Source organism: Ailuropoda melanoleuca, chromosome 4, assembly GCF_002007445.2.
Source record: "Ailuropoda melanoleuca isolate Jingjing chromosome 4, ASM200744v2, whole genome shotgun sequence".
Taxonomy (NCBI): domain Eukaryota; kingdom Metazoa; phylum Chordata; class Mammalia; order Carnivora; family Ursidae; genus Ailuropoda; species Ailuropoda melanoleuca.
In genome coordinates this window covers 36,996,963-37,016,117 of record NC_048221.1, presented here as the reverse complement: position 1 = coordinate 37,016,117, position 19,155 = coordinate 36,996,963, and the positions used below count along the sequence as shown (strand labels likewise).

Below are 19,155 nucleotides of genomic sequence, written 5' to 3'. Positions count from 1 at the left end.
AAGTCCAGGAAGACCCCGAGGCTCTCCTTTCCCCATTGAAAATTCAAATTAAAAGTATGTCTTCAGTGACTTGCCGCTGGATCATTGTTAACTCAGGAAGCTAATCCAGCTAGGAACTGAATCTCCTTGTAGAAAACGTCACACGCTTTTGGTTTCCCAAACCTCAGTCATCTGAGTTTGTGTCCCATGATCGTGAACTTGGCTATATCTACGTATATCGTTATGTATATTATTCTAACATATGTATATATATATAGTATATTAGAATATATATTAATGAATGATATATATTATTTAAATCAAATAATTTTTTAAATTAAAGTCAAATAGGCCTCATCCTGAGAAGTGATACATGTGAAATCAGAGGTTAGAGTTACTACATATGTTTTTACTTAATATAAATTAAAATAAATCTGCCAGTTTTTAAAAAACTCAGCATTTTTGCTCCAGCTGACATTCTGTGGGCCACCGTCGAGTGTGTGCATGTCTTATATTGGGATATTTTGGTCAGATTCCCTCTTTTCGCTGAGGAGAGGGACCTTGACTGAATATGGTACTATGCCAAGTGGTTGGAAATGCTGTTTCTATTGTATGTTTACCCTGGTTTCCTGGAAAAGCCCAGAACGTACCACTTATCTTCCTAAAAACTTAATTCAAGACCCTCCTTACACATACATCTTGTACTTTCCAGGCTCATGGGGCACCAACCAGACTTAGAGGACACCTGAGGCGGATGTCAAGTTTGGGCATTCTCTGACAGAATCACTCCCCAAACTTGTGCTCACGTGAAATTGGTGTTAGTTCATAGTAACAGGAAGTGATCTTTTCCCCATGCTAACTTCCTTCACTCTTACCTGTTCTGTTACATTAAATCTTAAAAAGCCTTGCCTATCATTCTTAGGTAACAGGGCCAGCCAGCTTTTTTTTTTTTTTTTTTTTTAATGAGTTTGCAACTATGGCTTGGTGAGGTTGCCCCCTGGGCCACCTCTTTCCCTATTTATCCATCTCTATCTTGTTATTCAACCCACAGTGAGTAGGGCACCCCACGAGCATTCCTTTAATAAAGCACGGTCATTTTTAGGTCAGGTGCAGAACAGGGAACTCTCCAGGCGCGTAGTGGTCCAGTTGTGGTCCGGGGCCCACCACCATTGGCGTCACACACGAGCTCTGCAGACACGCAGTCTTGCACCCCAGCCCAGAGCTATTGTCGTAGAAGCCGCATGTATATCCGTAATGGAATCCGAGAGGCGTTGCTCCGGCAAGAGCAGTGGAAGAGGAAGGTTGTGTTTCCATACACTTGCATACAAATACCACCTTTTAAGCCCGGTCAGCAGTGACTTTGAATCAGTCTCCCATCATGTCCCACTTTTGCCACATCTGCGTGTACCTGTTAACTACCTATTACTTAATATTTTTCTTAAAATTGAGTGACTTAAATAGACTTCATGTAAATGTAACACTGAGTAGTCACGAATCTGACGTCTTGGTCTAGTACACATGAACATGACTTTGTAACTACGAAAGTGGGGCTATGTGTATATCACACTCACCCCACACACCGCTTTAGTGTGGGCTGTGGACAGACAGGGAACCTTGTATCTCTGACAGGGTACTCTGTAATGCACGGGGCAGGGGGGGGGCGAAAAAAACAAAAACCCCTGGACCTAAGGAGTCAAAAGCTTTTACTTCAGATGTAAAGTTAGTTAAGGTAGCCGTCACAGCTCAAGTTGCAATATTGAGAGCAGATAATAATCTCTATCATTGTTTAAAAGCACAAATCGGGCTCTTAATAGACTAATTCACAGTCACTCCAATTGCAAGTTTTACTCATGAATATCATATCACAAGGGAATGTGAAATCCTCTAATTAAACATGATTTGAAAAGCAGCAGAAAATTGAGATGATGAGCGTTCTGGGGAAGGAGAGTCAAGGATTCACCACATGAGAGAGTGAAAGAAGTGTGTGTGTGTGCGTTTGCGTGTGTGTCGGTGTGTGTGTTCCAGTTGGTGGAAACTTCATCTTCACTCACTTTAGGCTGGACTCTGTCATAGGCTCTCCTCAGACACCCTTCTCTTTGTGGTAAGATGATGGAACTTGATGGCCAATGTACTTTCGGAAAACTGATGAATAAACAGGATGGCGTATTTCTGTAATGAGTGAAAAGCAAAATGAAGGCAGTATGCTAAAAATGCGACATCTGAGCCATCTCCCAGCTTTCAATGGAAAATGAGAAGCCTGCCTGCTTCTTGAAGTGTTTTCAGTGAAAGTTAAAGGAGAAAGGTCATTTTTACAAAGCTATCAGGAAAAAGGATGCCGTACTCACATCCTCATTTCCCCTGTTCCCACATATCATTTGTGCATTTGTCGGCAGGTGTAAGACCTTTTCCTCCCAATACTGCAGTGTAACCCATGAAGAAACTTGACCTGTCATTTTATTTTCTGCAAGAGACTTTGACTTCCAGCTGGTTTGGAGGAGATACACAATAGTAGGAAAGACGTCCGAAGAATAAACTTTAAAATGGAAAATTGTGGTAGAGATTTAAGTCATCATCTCTTTTGCTCTGGTTCATCTGCATCGCTCTGTATCATAAGGTCCACCGTGACGGAGTTCCAAAGCCAACGCCCCTTGTCTGGTGTCCGTGAAACTGACTTATTGTATATATCATAAATAGCTCCATTGGTTTGTGAACATTTAATGTAAAACATCTGAAGTCACCATATCTTCTGATATCACTTCATCACTAGAAATTGAATTCATACTCCCGTCTTTCAACCTGAGAAATCCCTAGTCTGGTACTTAAAAGTGTCATTGAAAGTAGGATGCGGTACAAAGTAGAAGGCAGCGAAATAGGATAAGAACTAAAAAGTGATGCTAGAGAAGGAGAGAACGTGGGATCCTCTCTGTGGAAGTTGTCATGAAAGAATTAAATCAAAGAAGAAGCTTTAAAATAGTGGCTTTCTTGCGTGGTTATGATCACAGTTTAGTGTAAGGCACTTTTTATTAGGTAGTCGTGAAACTGTGTCAAGAGAACACCTTTCTGGAAACCTGAGGTATCTGGAGTTGTTGGGGGCTTTGACAAGGAGTGAGCAGTCCCTTGCCACCCAGCCAAAATCACGGGCTGTGAGAGATCTGAGAGGAGAAGATTCTGTGACTGACAGTGTTATGGGGTGGGCAGAAGGAAGCACGTGCCCATGGACATGAAACCAAAAAATCGCAAAGAAGACAGACAAGGAGAGACTTGAGCCATAGGGAGGCACTGAGGCCGTTTGGCAGAGAACAGGTCTTCACCATTAGTATCCTGGGTGCCTGTCTTAGGGTTAGCCTTCCGTTAAAGTTGGCTGGCTGAATGAAAGGCCGAATGGTGGGGAAAAGAGGGGTGACCAATGTGGAAGAGAGGGAGGCAGGACTGCTTCTAATCAGTCAAAGGCAGCGGGAAGGGGATTAGTTGTGCTTTTCGGTGTATTTGTAGGGGGCGGGGAATGGTTTAGAAGGGAAACGCGTCCTGTTTCACAGCGGCCCTAAGGATGCCGTTAGTCCTTATTGGAAGGCACAGACCTCCTTCATTCCTTTAACCAATAACCACTGAAGACCTCCTCCTTATTCATCTTGTCAGTAACAAGCTGTGTCATTTTTGCCCACTCCCTATCCATGTGCAGAATCCATGTGCAAAATGTAGCAAAAGTGAATTTTATGTTCAGTTGGTTTTTGACAAAGGGGCCAAGACAATTCATTTGGGATTGAACAATCTTTTCACCAAATGGTGCTGGGACAGCATGCACAATATTGAAGTTGGTCCCCTTCCTCACACCATATACAAAAATCAGCTCAAAATAAATGTGAGAACTAGCAGTCTCAGAAGAAAATACAGGAATAAATCTTCATTACTTTCGATTAGTCAGTGGGTTATTAGATGTGACATCAGAATCACATGGAACCGTAGGAAAAATAGATATATTGGACTTTGTCAAAATTAGAGACTTGTGCTTCAGAGCACACCATCAAGACACTGAAAAGACAGTCCACAAAATGGGAGTAAGTATTTGTAAATCATATATCTGATAAGAAACCAACATGCAGAATATATTTTTAAAAAATTCTTGCCGTTCAACGATAAAAAGATAACCCAATTTTTAAAAAGTGGGCAAAGAATTTGGATAGTCATTTCTCTAAAGATGTATAAATGGTCAGTAAGCGCATGAAAAGATACTCAACATCATTAAACAAATAAATACAAATCAGAAACACAAAAAGTTACCACTTTTTACGTCCACCAAGGTGGCTAAAATTAAAGGCAGACAGCAGGTGTTGGCAAGTGTGTGGAGAAATAATAACCCTTAAACAGTCCTGGTCAGAATACAAGGTAGTGCAGCTGCTTTCAAGACTGATCTGGCATTTTCTCAAAGTGTTAACCATAGGCTTCCCACATGACCTGCCAAGTCTCCTCTTAGATGTATATACCCCAAAGCACTGAGAACATAAATTCAGTCATGTACGTGCACATGCATTCTCCCGTCACCACTATTCACAATAGCCAGACTGTGGAAGCAGCCCAAATGTCCATCAGTGGATGAATGGATTTAAAAAAATGCATTTTTGTACATCCGGTGGAATACTATTCAGCTGTAAAAAAAGAAAAGACGTACTGATACATGCTGTGAGGACAAACCTCCGAAACGTTATGCTAAGTGGAAGAAGGCAGACACAAAAAAGCCCATCTTGTATGATGCTATTTATATGAAATGTCCAGAATAAGCATATGTCTGGAAACAGAAAGAAGACTAGTGGTTGGAAGGAGATGAAGGTTGGGAAGAGATGGGGAGTGATTGTTAATGGGTAGAGGATTCCTTTTTAGTGTGATGGAAATGTTCTAAAATTATATGTGATGTGGTTACACAGCTCTGAACATATTCAAAACCATTGACTTATACATGTGAAAAGAGTGAATCGTATGGTGTATGAATCTCTCAATAACACTTGAAAAGAAAAACATATTCCACCTTTTTAAGTGATTGGAGAATGACCAACAGTCTTTCATAACTGCCAGTGGAATAATACACAATTTGTAATTTGGGGTTAATTCGGGGGAAGCATGGGGGAGAGAAGCTAGAAACCTGATGCACATAGATGTAGACTCTTGTTACAGATGAATCAGGAATTTCGAGAGGAAGAAAACAGAGCACTCTTGGAAAAGGGAAGACACAGAAATTGGGTGAGACTCCAAAGACAACCATGAGAACTTGGGTCAGAGCACAGGAAAAGCTGAGAGTGCACCTTAAGGAGAAAGGAAAACTGCCTTTAACTTGGCAGGAAATGTCTTGAGGTACAGCATGGTGTCTGTTGACTTCATCTCCTTCTCAAATTATTCTCCTCTTGGTTACACCAGAGTAAATTAACTTTATAGGACTAGTAAGGACACTAGAGGGTAGGGGCAGAAATGAGAAATTGTACTTAGTTGCAGCAGGTGAGTTGAATGATTCCAGTTTCACGTTGTCATTAAGAAGTGAACTTGGAAGGAAATAGTGAAGAGTCACCATTGAGGAACCATGGCCATTATATAAAATCTTCTCAGAGGCTAAAGTCTGTTGAAGTTATGGCTCCAGCTGGCATACTTTGACATAAGAAAAATAAATTTCCCTTCTTTTACCTTTTGGCACACCCCAAAAGGCAGTCAGAATATAAATGTCTGTTCTGCTTTTCCAATGACAGAGAAACGCTCCCATTCAGAAGTACAGCTGGTATACCAGACAGCGTGACTGAACGGCCAGAAGCAGGACCCAGCCACACACGCCATGGGCTCTGCTGTGCCGCTCTCTGGGCAAATGGCAGTTTCAATAATGAGTCCTGCGTAGCACTTGATTTTTGTGTGTGTGCCTATATATGTACACGTTCATACATCTATCTGAAGAAAACTTAAAATTGCACAGCAAAACATTTCTGCAGCGTACAACATAAAAACTTCAAAAGGGATGTGGTGAAAATTCTGTTTCTTCATCATCCCTGACAATTATTATGGTTCCTTATATTTTCTCCAGAGATACTCTATCTGGGCACCACCGCCAGCCTATTCCTTTTCCTAACCTAGCCAAGCACTTTATTTCAGACAACTGTGTATTTTAAAGTATCCAATTACAGTCACTGGCCATGCAGGTCAGGACGGCCGGAGCCAGTGGTCCTGCACGTCAAGGTGCATCAAAGCCTTGCTAAAAATGTTTGGATCCCCATGAAGCCCTGCTTATACAAGGTTACCAGAAGATTTGGGTAGAAATGGGGTTGACTGGGCTTCATCTTTTAGGAAATCAGGAGTGAGGATAAAAGAAGTAAAGATTTCAAGCCCTGCACCTGCTCGTGGTCATCACTAACCAGCCTTACTTGGAATACACATCAGGTGGAACGCCAGACTGGCTGTAAACTGCAGCCCGGTCTCTTAGATGGGAATGTCGGACATTCCTCGTTATACACTTGAAGTGCCGTTTCCTTCGGGGCCTGAAGAAATGTACATGTGAGATGCAAGAAGTCAAAGTATTCGATTATATATTAAACATGAAAAACAAGTAACAATAGTGTTTATAGCTTCCATTTTTGTAAACTAGTAATACATTGGAAGAAAAACGTAGTGCAATAAAGTACGAGATGTTAACAGTGTTATCTAGGGTGGGGTGATTAAGTGTGGGATGAGGATGGGGTGGCGTGGGGAATGGACTTTCTTCAGTAGCCAGCTCAGAGTTAGTGTTATGTGGACTTACTAAAATAAGAGCATATCTTAATTTCGTAATAAATAAGGTTTTAATGTACAGTTAGGTTTTCAAGAGGTCTTCTGAGTATGTAACTATGTATGTGTGTGTGAGGACTTTGTTTCTCTAGACTTCAGGTGCCCGTGGTTGTCTTTCTAGGCTGTAGTGAACTGTCCTCTGTCCTTACTTTGAAATAAGGATACCAAGTTGATCAAAAAATAAATTCTTAGAGCAGAGTGGTTTTTATTCAAGCTACGGGGCCTTCACAAACAAGTTAACCAAAAAGCAGAGAGATTGGGTGGGGGGGGGAGGGAATGGCAGAGTCCATGTTGGAGCGTGTGTAGTTTATTTCTAGTCATAAATCCCTCTAGTGAACACATACCATTTTTTTTCATACTTTTCAGAACACTCTCCAGTTAACAACAACAACATAAAAGCACAATAAAATAACCATTTGCAGTTTTTAACTAATGGTATTAGTTTTACATCCTAACTAGTTGAGGCATTTGGTTTCCAACTTAAAGGATCACACAAAGTGTGTATAATGGCTAAGAATGTACTCAGCACGTAGCATCTCTGGAGAGCAACTTGGTGGAATATTCATAGTGAATTTTAGAACTTAGTACTCATTAACTGACTCATCCCATTTCCCTGAATGTGTCTTGTAAAATCAGTTATATACTGGAATGTTTAACCTGGTAAATTTTATTTTTAACATTATTCATAAACATATGAAACGTGATGGGAATCTCAATGTCCAAAATGGACGGTTAGACAAATTTTGGTATGTAAGTGGGGCCAAGATGGTTTACGATGGGCTGTTAGTTTCAGCCAATAAAGTTTTGAAGACAGTTGATAGCATGAGAAATTATTTAATAACAAAATTATATTAAATATAAAAGGATGATATAAATCTTCACACCTTACTGTGTTAAAAGTGTGTATGATATATATTTCATATATATAAACTGAAGTTGGTAATGAAAACAATTATTTAGGGGGTTTTTTTCTTTCTAAGCTATTGGTAGGAATAGTTTTCTTTTTAAATGATTTCCTTCCCTCAGAATAGCTGAGAATTCTAGTCTTTAGGGGGATTCTGTAATTTCAAATATTGTCCATAATTTTTTGAAATTCTGTTTTGGTACCATATCCGTTTTCTCCAGTGTTACTGAGATAGAATTGACATAGAGCATAACGTAAGTTGTACAGCATAATGACTTGATTTACTTGATTTATTTGTGTCATGACCTTGAGCCAAAATAGTTTCACTAGCATCCACCATCTTATGTAATTCATTTTAGACTTTAAAAGAATCTGAAAATGGGGGCACCTAGGTGGCACAGCGGTTAAGCATCTGCCTTCGGCTCAGGGCGTGATCCCGGCGTTATGGGATCGAGCCCCACATCAGGCTCTTCCGCTGTGAGCCTGCTTCTTCCTCTCCCACGCCCCTTGCTTGTGTTCCCTCCCTCCCTGGCTGTCTCTATTTCTGTCGAATAAATAAATTTTAAAAAATCTTTAGGGGCGCCTGGGTGGCACAGCAGTTAAGCGTCTGCCTTCGGCTCAGGGCGTGATCCTGGCGTTATGGGATCGAGCCTCACATGGCTCCTCTGCTACGAACCTGCTTCTTCCTCTCCCACTCCCCCTGCTGTGTTCCCTCTCTTGCTGGCTGTCTCTATCTCTGTCAAATAAATAAATAAAATCTTTAAAAAAAAAAATCTTGAAAAAAAAAATCTGAAGATGACCTTGGATTGGCAGTAATTCTTTCCTTTGGTCCAATGGACTTTTGCCCTCTTCACTGCTTAGAAACTTTTGTCATTGGGCTTTATAAGTCTCACTACAGAACTACCTCTGTTCACATGTGTTAGTCTTTTCTCTCATGAGGGACACCTTAATGAGTTAGACTTCTGTAATTTTTTCCTGGTTCCCCGATGTATTTTCTGTTTAAGGCAGAGAAGCTTGTTATTATTTTCAAGTTATATTAAATTTCCAGCATAATTATTTAAAAGCCATAGAGAGGCCTATTGATCCTTGATAAGGTGTAGTTCTGTGCACATGTGTGTTTACTCCTACTCTTAATTTAACTGTTCATAATATGCCCACTGTGGATTCATTATGTTGTAAGTCAGGGACAAGTGGCATTTGTGTATGTCTGCTCTGTGAATGTGAATCGATAGATGATATATGAATACACATCCTGGTGGTAATATAAAATAGAAGCCACGCGTGCGTGCGTGCGTGTGTGTGTGTGTGTGTGTAGTCATGATTGAAGTTCAAAGTCACGGAGAGGCAGTGGAGTAAGTTGCAAAATAGCCCTTTCTTTGAAGGGAATGTGCTTGAGTATGAAACAGAACTCTGTGTTAGTTTTACATTTCTGTTTGATGGCATCTAAGGTTATGGAAACGACTGTAAAAATAATTTGTCTGAAAGAAGTCTGGATGCAAGAAATCTAATAGAGAAAATATTTGAGGATATGGTTCATCAGCGAGTGCAACAGATATACTTCCCCAAGCACCACATGGCGCGGATCAAAGCATCCCATGACTTGGATCCTTGTGGTCAAATCATTATGTATTGATTGGAACCCCACTGGAGGATTAACCCCTCGTGTTCATGCCAAGTTTTTTCTCACTCTTGGTGTCTATAATTTTAGGGGTATAATCTTTCTACTCTTATTAGTGTCGTTTTTAAAGCTAATCGTCGACTTGGATATATTTGTCTTTCTAAATTATTTTATTCTAAATTATTTAATTGCTCTATTCTTTGCTTGATAAAATTAATTTATGAAAAGATCATACAATTATGTGAAAGCAGTTTTTTGGTGGAAGGGAGGAGGAAAATGTATAATATTCTGGGTAGAGAACAGCAAGAGAATCTCAGAATCAAGTACAGATTTTATCATTTTCATTATGTAGATTAAATGATAAATTCTAGCTTTTTAAAGAATCCTTCACAGTCTGAGTAGAGAGCTTTGCCTCTAACAAAAGCCTGTCAAACACTTTTCATACATGGTGGTTACATTTCTCACATTGGACTCTTCACATTTTGGGATTTAACTCTTGCTTTTAAATAACAATTTGGAATTAATTAGTTAATTCATGGGGAACAAGAAACCCTCGATTCCTCCATGTCCACTTTCAGCCATGTGGGTTCCTCTTGCCTTTTAAGTCTGGTGGGATGGTTCTTGGCAACATATTCATTCTCTTGTCCTTTTGTGTGTGTGTGTGTGTTTTTTTTTTTCAGTTTGTCCCATGAGGAGCACCCCCATAGCCATCCTCTCTATGGACATGGTGTATGCAAGTGGCCAGGCTGTGAAGCAGTGTGCGAAGATTTCCAATCATTTCTAAAGTAAGAATGATTTTATATTGCTTTTTTCTTTTACATAGCCATCACCTCCCACTCTTCATGCTTTTCCTCATAAAATGCCTTTTTGATGGAGGGTTTCGTACCACCACTTTGAGAATGGACTGAATCATAAGGTCTGGCGCGTTGTCATAGGCATAAAGTTACAGAACCTGTGGAGGGTTGATGGCAAAGGGCAAAAGAGGTATAACCAGGGACAGTTTGGATGCTCCTCGGAAGAGTCTGCGTTTACCCATTTTCTCAGAATGACAGTGATTAAATAAAAATTCTCCCAGTATTAAATTTGCAGTAATATCATTTTCACTTTTGTTCCTGTGTCTGCATACTGAATCACTGACCTACTAACTCAAATTGTTTAAAACTGCTGTCAGTGACTGGCCCGTTGTAGCTTGGCGATCGGTCTTCTTTGTTTTTCTGCAAATGACTTCATGAACTTAAGAAATGGGTGCCAAGGAAATGCTGCCGCCTTGCTGCTTACCTTTCCATATTGGCCTTAGCTTTCGTTCGGATTCTTGTCCTTATGGGGAGAATGGAGTAACTTTAATATCTGCAGTTAAAGTATGACTGAAACTTGGGCTACTCCCTTTGAATCTGTAACACTGTTAAAGTATCTCTGTAAATAAATGATACATGAATCTTCTAGTTGAAACGAAAGGCTTCTGCACCACATCTTACTATTTCCCTTCCCTACAGTTACCTTGTCCTTTAATAAAATTTAGACTAAACCACCCTGTGTTGTGGACACCCCCATAAATTTATTGATAATATCATTGAATCATTGACAGATGGACAGAATATAATAACACATTATATTTAGTATATTGACCTATCATGCGGTAATCCAACGTACGCGCTTCTATCACTCCTTTATATCTGGCTTCGTGATGGCTTACAAATGGGTGTGTGGGGCTCTTTCCTTCGGTCTTTCCTCATTCAAGCCTCTAGAACTAGAAGCAGGTGGATTTATGTGCAGTTTTCCGGTTCTGTGTGGTCTTTATGTTGTTAAAGCAATCTCTATATTTAGCTTTATGGACCTGGATACAAATATTATAAGAACCTACCGTTAAGGTACATCCAGTGTTACCTGAAAGGAGCTTTGGTGAATATCATTTTTTAATTGATGAAGCCTATGAATCTATTTCAGAGCCTCCCAGCTTTAGTATTTTACTTGAAAAGCATGAGGTGGTCATTAGAAACTTAAATTTTTTTTGAAAAGAGATGCCTGAGATTTGTTTTAAATATCAACCATCAAGAGCAGTGATACTTCAGAGTAAGCACACACAAGCCCTTTACAATTTTGATGATTCAAGTTAGTGTTATTGGGCTTTGTTCTCTTATAAATCACTCATTAAAAATCGTTGTTTTGTTATTGCTTAATTGTATTTAGATAATGAGAGAAAAAGACCTCGGCAGAAGCCACTTTCACATTCTGATTTCACCTTCTGCACCGGTGCTAGCTTTGATAAATGTATTGGTGCTAATTTCGCTCATCTGTAGAATGGCTGATAACCATCTGTGAATAAGATTTATTTTCATAAAGTCTCCAGAAATATACAATTGCTTTGAACATTCTCAGTGTATCAGTTTTTAGAGTCACAAGGGAAAAGGGCAGTTTTCCAATATGATCCTTTTAAAAAATGTTGTTAATTACCAAAGTATTTCCACCCTCATCCTCAAATCAGAAGTCCATTTATTATGTAAACTGACAATTAGATGAGATAGATACGTATTATAGAGAGATAATATATACATTGTATATATAATTTTTATTATATAATATATATTTATTATATGTAATATTATATATATTTTATATATATAATCTTTTTTTTCTTTTGTGCCTCTACCATGAGACAGCACAATTTCAAACCACACCTTATACTAAAGAAAAGAATCTAGATCATCAGAATTGGGGCCTAGACTAATTCCTATTTTTAAAAAGTCCCTTTTAAGGACATTAGGAGCCTGGCTCTTTATAGAAAACCACCTCTCAATTATTTATTGTGGTTTTGCACATGAAATGACATGTTCTCAGTTCATATTTGCTCGGTGGAATTGGAATGCCCACTATGAACCTGCAACTGTTGCTTGTTTATTTCCTCGGACTTATTTGTCGACTTGTATTTGTTAGAAGACTTTTGTTTGCAAGCTACAGATACCTGACTTAAATTGGTTTAACCCCTCATCCTCTCCCCCCACTAAAAAAACTGAAGGGTAGGGAATGATAATTGACTCTTGTTACTGGGAAGTCCATGGCTGGATTCAGATGCTTAAGCAGTGTCAGTGGAGTATCGGTTCGGTGTCTCTTAGCTCAGTTTTCTTTTGTGCTGCCTTCGTTCTTAGGCTCTTTCCAAGTAGAACTAAGGAAGACAGTGCCAAGCCGTCCTATGTGTATTCATCTCACAGTGCATCTCTTGCCCCGTCGTTCCAGCAACAGTCCTGGGCAGACTCCCATTGACCCAGATTGAGTCACGTGTTCCAGCTTTGAGCCGATCACAGCCATATAGCCAGGCTCCCATCCCATGCCCACCTCCAGAGCAGATAGAGATGTGTTCACCCCATGTGAACCACATGGGGGCTGGGGAGGAGAGACTTGGTTCCTGAGTGTGAAAAACAAGTAGGTAAATCAGCAAAGGGAGAGTAAATGCTGAAGGAAAAAAACAAAAACAAAACCTAGAACTCACTGTTCTCTTACTGCTTTCCTCAGTTACACATTGATTGGCCGTATATGACGAATTCAGGATTCTGAGTTTCCTCTCTAGCATGATTTTAGCTCTTGGAAATTCAGAGTTGTCTTCAGGTTTCAGTGTCTTGCTTAATGTAGTGGAAATAAGTTAGTGTCCTTGCAGATTCACTTCTCCCACATCTGTGTGCAGTCTACAGAGTAATCACATTGGCTTTGATGAAACCAACTTTGCTTTCCATTGAACTGGACTGGAAGAGCTACCGTACTTCGTGTGGGTCAAACAGAAACCACGTGGCCTCTTTGACTCACATCACCGTGGAGTCATTGTTACTGGGAAGTGATGTTTTAAGCATTTCTTCTCTAACTGTGCCAGATTGCAGATTCTGGAAGCACCTCTTTCTTGGGTTCACTCTTCTTTTTCATTATCCCTCTGTGGAGGTGTTTTCTTAACAGGTTGATAACCAGCAGTGCCTGGATTCTCCAAGGCACTCTTACTCAACAAAATGTAGCATGATCTGACCTTGACTTAGTTGTTGCTTTCTAGTTTTTTTTTTCCCCACCTATCTTCTATACCCTGATTTTACACTCCCCTAGTAAGAGTTTATAATCAAACGTCTGTGCTACAGGGACAGTTCCAAATACTTCACATATGCCCTTGACCCTTGAACAACACCAGTTTGTTGCAAAGATCCACTTACGTGCAGATTTCCCCCCCCGATAAATACAGTAGTTTTATAAATATATTTTCTTTCCTTATGTTTTTCTTAGTATTTTCTGTTGTAGGTTACTTGATTGGAATATACTATTTAATACGTACAATATATAAATATGTGTTAACTTTTTTGCTGTTGGTAGGGCTTCCTGTGAAGAGTAGGCTAGTAAGAGTTAAGTTTTGGGGGCGTCAAAATTACACACGGGTTTTTGCTGCGTGAGGGGGTCGGTGTTCCTAATTTCCACGTTTTTCAGGGGTCAACTGTATAACTCATTTAATCTTCATGCCCCCTTACAGTGATAATATTAAGGTATTACTCTCAACCTACAGATAAGGAAACTGACACAGAGGGGATAAGTGATTTTCCGCAGCAGCGTCACACAGCTAATAAGAGGTGGAGTCAAGATCCAAACCCAAGCTGTCTGCCTTTGTAGTGCCTGCTCCTGTTATACAATCCCGCCTGGTTAGAAGCAGTGCAGTTTATTAACTATATGCTTTCAACTTAAGGCAGTAGGTGTAGAAAAAGCTTTGAAGCAAAGGCAGATTGGGTGGTGAAGCCACTTTGTGTTAGTGTGTTCTTTGAGCTAGTTACACAGCATGTCTAAGCATCAATATCCGCATATGTAATTTGGGATAATAATATCAGTACTCCACCTCTCAGGGTTGTTGGAATGAAGAGGTGCATCGTGTAAAGTGCCTGACCCATACCAGGCACTCTTTAAAAATATATTAGTACTTCTTTTCTTATCTATCTACTTAAGTATATTTTTAAAAGAGGGATAATTTTAAAAATCCAAACATTTCTGACCATTCTAGGGAAGGTATCGTGACGCTGCAGAGCATTAATCTGTCAGAAGACACTAATCTTTAGTTTTTTAACCATTAAGTTCTTGTCAAAAGTCCCACACAGTCACATGTGATTGGGGGGAGGGGGCCAAGGAATGGCAAGCTTTTTCTGTAGAGGATCAGACAGTGAATATGCTGGGTTTCAGTCTCTGTCACGACACCTCACCTCCGCCATTGTGGCATAAAAGCAGCCATGGGGGGGGGCGCCTGGGTGGCTCAGGCGTTAAGCGTCTGCCTTTGGCTCAGGGCGTGATCCCGAAGTCCTGGGATCGAGCCCCGCATCAGGCTCCTCCGCTGGGAGTCTGCTTCTTCCTCTCCCACTCCCCCTGCTTGTGTTCCCTCTCTCTCTGGCTGTCTCTCTCTGTCAAATAAATAAGTAAAATCTTTAAAAAAATTAAAAATAAAAAACAATAATAAATAAATAAATAAATAAGTTAAAAAAGCAGCCATGGGGCCATACGTAAGGAATGGGCGTTAAGATTGCTGACCTCTGAGCTAGGGTAAACTTTTTTGGTGTCATAACGTTCACAGCTGAGAAATCTTTCTGCATGTCGTTGGCCATTGCTATCCTGAGTTATTTTAGTCTAGATCACAGAGCCCTTAGGTTTATTCACAGTTTAGGGAGATATCCATGCATGCCTTGCCCTGTTACTTCATTCACCAGCCACGGTTTCTATACTTCGATGGGCTTGGGTTTTTCCACCTGGTTTTTAGGGCTCAGTATGAAAGGGGCAAGTAACTTTGCTCGGTAGCTGTTCCCTGACCCTGTTTGGCTCAAGTTCATAAGATGTAACTTTTTAGAGAGGCCAGGATCAGTGATTCAGGATAAAAATCCCATCTGACAATAAAATGCCACTGTTCACAGAAAGAGAGGTTAAGGGAAGGGAGGGGAGACTCATGGGTCTAAAAATGAAGCATATTCTTTTTTTCTCTCCTGAGAGCGAAATATCATAACTGTTGGTAAATGAAAACCAGAGATTTGACATTTTCTGTGATCATTCTGCAGTGTTTGTTCCCAAGGTGAGGTATACCACAGGGCCCTTGATTTCAAAGATAAATACTGTACAAATAGCCATCCTGTTGTCTTTCCCCCACAGCCAACTGAGAGGGAAGCTTTATCAGAATCAGCAGATACCCAGTCTATTGTACGCATTTATTTCCCTGTTTCTTCTGAAAACAAGTTGCAGTTTTCGCGTTTTTTTTTTTAACCCATCAGCCATGAGTGATCATGTGACTGTCGTATTTGTTAGTGCTAACGGATACCAGCAGGTGCCCATGCTAACTCTAATGAAATCCTCCAGACCTGCCTTGCTCGGAGTCCTCCGATAACAGCAAAACAAAAACAAGGCCAATCCGATCCAGATGGGTGAAGCTCCCCATGTCCTTCCATTCTGATCCCACTTGGATTGGTTGTTTCTTTTCAAACCCGGTTGAAGACACAGCCTTTACCAGGGAAAACACAGATTGATAATTCTTCCCTTTTTCTTTTTCAAAAAGGGTTCGTACAATTCTCTGACAAGGTGGAGAGTGGATTTGAAGGTTAAATCATGACCACATTTTCCTGTTTCCAACGTAGAATGTAAAATCAGACGCAGACCCGTAGTTTCACAAATACCAGGTAGTCTTCTGTGCTTGGGAAGAATATTTCTATTTCCCCCTAGTTTTTCTTCTAGATGGTCCTTTGTATCACATCTCAGAAGAGTGTAATGTATGTCCTTGCTTAGTATCCATTTGAAAGGAATTCTTGTTTTTGTTTTGTTTTTATTTTTTGGCTGTTTCTCTTGGAGAAGAGCACCCTGCACAACAACCAAAACAATTCCTTTGCGTGTTGGATGGATGTATAGTATTTATTAAAACAAATAAATGTTCTATGTGCTCTAATAGGGTAGGAGGAAAAAAAGGTGAAGGAAGATCCCTAGGGGCGGAACTCTGACCCTTTCAAAAAGGTCGAGGACTGCAGACAGTAGAGGACATTCCATCGGTCATTTGCTTTTTAAAAAAAAAAAAATTTTTTTTCTGTGAATTTTACTTCTCAAAACTGTGAAGAGTTTTATGTGAAAGAAACTACTAAGTGCGCTCTGTAATGTTTTCACAAGTGTTTTTATCATGGTAACATCTTGTTTACTTTAGTTCCCTGCCTAAAACTACTTGGAACATGTTAAGAAAACATCTTGAGAAAGCCTGCACAAAGAAGCTTTTGTGTAACAGCCACCGTGAGGAGGCAGGGATCACAAAGGTGTTAACTTTCCGCCCCTTAAGCACTTCCACATGAAGTTCCAGCAACGATGTTTGTGGTTTTGGAAAAACAAAGTGTATGTTAAAGAAACCAGGTATATGCTAATACATGTCGAAGGAGGCCGGATATCATAAATTGTTTCAAACCATTTGTGGCTCTCGGTTTGCACGCCTGAATGTTCTGCAGTGAAATTGCCTCCAGTTCGCGCGGAGGAGGCTTGAGCACGTGCGGAGGGAGTAGCCATCTAGAATGTGGGTGTATGCAAATCAAAGTCCAGCCTCACCATTTAAATCTCAAGAATATGGGGATGATGCTGGTCGTCCCCCCCTTTAGGCCCCCCAGGTGACAAGTCTTTGAGTATCACAAGGTGAGCTCAGGGTTTTGTAGGAATTTGACTTTTGCCCTGATTGTGCATTTTTGACTTGCTTTAGAAAAATTAAAAAGTGGGTGCTACCAGAACACATTTTTTTCCCCCTTAAAAAGTCTGCCCTTTCACCTTTCTGACATTGTTCGGGAGTTCAAGACCTTTCCAAGTACTCAGAGAGGTCAGAGTGGCCTAAATACCACAGTGCCCTCTAGTGATCTATAGAATATTAGATAGAAAAGTTTAGACCAATTTGCCAAAGATAACAGGCCCATTGCCACCACTTTGCTCAAAAGAAAAAAAAGCAAATAACCTTTGAACCCATTTTTTTCCCCAGCAAACAGACTTTAGTCAGAAATATAAATGAAATTTAATTTTTCCTCATAGACTCTGAAAGCATTAGACAAATTTTTTAACGTCTCCTCCTGCAATTAATTCTGCATATAAGCAGTATGTGTTTACGGTTCCTTGTATCACTATAGATACATTGTCGTGCGTTCTTCTCTTTTAAGAGCCATTAGTTACATACTTCATGTGATCGTTTCCGGCGTGTGATTAGAAGGCATCACTTAAAAGACAGGGATCATCTTTGCACCATACTTTTATTGACACTGTCTCCCACGTTATGGCCATGTCTAAATGTTAAAATTTATTATAAGCAGCAGTGTCACAAAAGTCTGAGACAGCGATTTTCCTTTCAATAAAAGTAGTTAAAAACCTTTTAGAAAATCCATAATTTTGATTGCTGGTACTTCATAAATGTATAACTGGTACTTTTTAGCTGTCTCTTTAGGGAAAAATGAGTTTTATCACCTGCAGTACCTGGGTTAATGAAATTGTGTGTTGGAATTTCGCCAGGATGAAAGATGAGATCATTCGAAGACACTAATATTGGCAACAGGTCTCATAAAAAGCTCTGACTCTTGAGTGAAGTATCATTAGATTTTTTTTATTATTATTATTTTATTTAAATTGAGGGATTAAGTTAGTTGTCCTTTTCAAAGTTTCTGTGCTAGTGAGATTCTCACTTGGCATCACATTCGAAACCCAGTGACCTAAAAACCTGTACGGAGCCAAGAGAAACAGAGAAATGTCCATCAGTGCCTAGTAGAAGAATTTCCTTGCTTCAAATTTCAACTGCAGTTCCTGCTCAAGCCTTTACAAATCACGACTCCCAGCTCAAATTTGAAATAATGCTGCCTTTTTCCCCGTGTTCCTCCTGTGTTTGATTGTTTGTGGATATTAGCTGTCCAGGAAATCCCATACTTACAGATATAAATCCAGAATGATCTTGTTTTTCCACAACCAGCCCAGGATGTATTAGGCAGTTATGATGATTTGTTAATTTTTGTGACCTGTATTTATTTTATGTGCACTGTATACTTTGAGGGTGGAATCAGCTGTTGAAATAGTCTCGTCTCTCACACACAGAAAGGAAGCACTCTACTTTTTCTTTTCTGCTTTGGGTTTTCTTGCTTTATTTTTGGAAGGTTTTTTTAATCTCTTAGTGTCTGTTCCGTATGCGCTTCTTCCATATGGCGATAAACAGCTATATTGTGCCTCATACACTTAGACTCAGCCCTATCGAGGGCGGGTCTTTGGAGATGTGTGAACAGGGCCACGTTCTTTCCAAATGCGTTTTCCATCTATAATAGGTCTTGACTGTGTAATTCTGTTCTCATTTTTGTGGTGATACACATTTCCCCCAAATAATATATTAATTCTCAGATTTAATATGTGTTTAGGTAGAATTCTGCTTATAACAGATAAGGAAATTATATTATAGTCTTGTAGAAGAATAAAAATCACCGAGGTTAGCATGATTTCTTTCACTCTTCCAGCCACCACCTACTCTCATATAAAAGGCAATCCGGACGAATCTTTTTGTTTTTTTGTTTTTTTTTTTTTTAATCAGCTGTTTGTTTCTGTCTACCTCTGATTCTATTTCTATTCACGGAGACCCACTGCTGCTCCTGAATCTCAGTGTCAAGTCACTGGCTAGGAGATGCTGCCAGTTTTTTGATGTCTCAACTTATGACGGTTACGGGAATAATGGAAACTAGGGCAGTCTACCAAAAAATTAAAGAGCGAGTAATAAAAATGCAATCCTACCAAACAACATATATTTACAGTAGCCTGTTGTTTTTATAGCTGCATTTTCGCAAGATTTTATATTTGCATCCATTTGGGTCTGGAAAAATGACACATGCCAACGTTC

At 39.8% G+C, this 19,155-nt stretch overlaps 1 protein-coding gene across 7 annotated transcripts in view; it reads left to right on the top strand.

Annotated features, from left to right (window-relative positions):
- FOXP1 (forkhead box P1) overlaps positions 1–19,155 on the top strand; it is a 407,883-nt gene that overhangs the window by 343,920 nt on the left and 44,808 nt on the right. For all 7 annotated transcript variants that reach the window (XM_034657215.1, XM_034657217.1, XM_034657218.1 and 4 more), the window contains one exon: positions 9,974–10,078. In XM_034657215.1, coding sequence (XP_034513106.1) covers positions 9,974–10,078 — 105 coding nt within the window. The remainder of the gene's footprint in view (positions 1–9,973; positions 10,079–19,155) is intronic.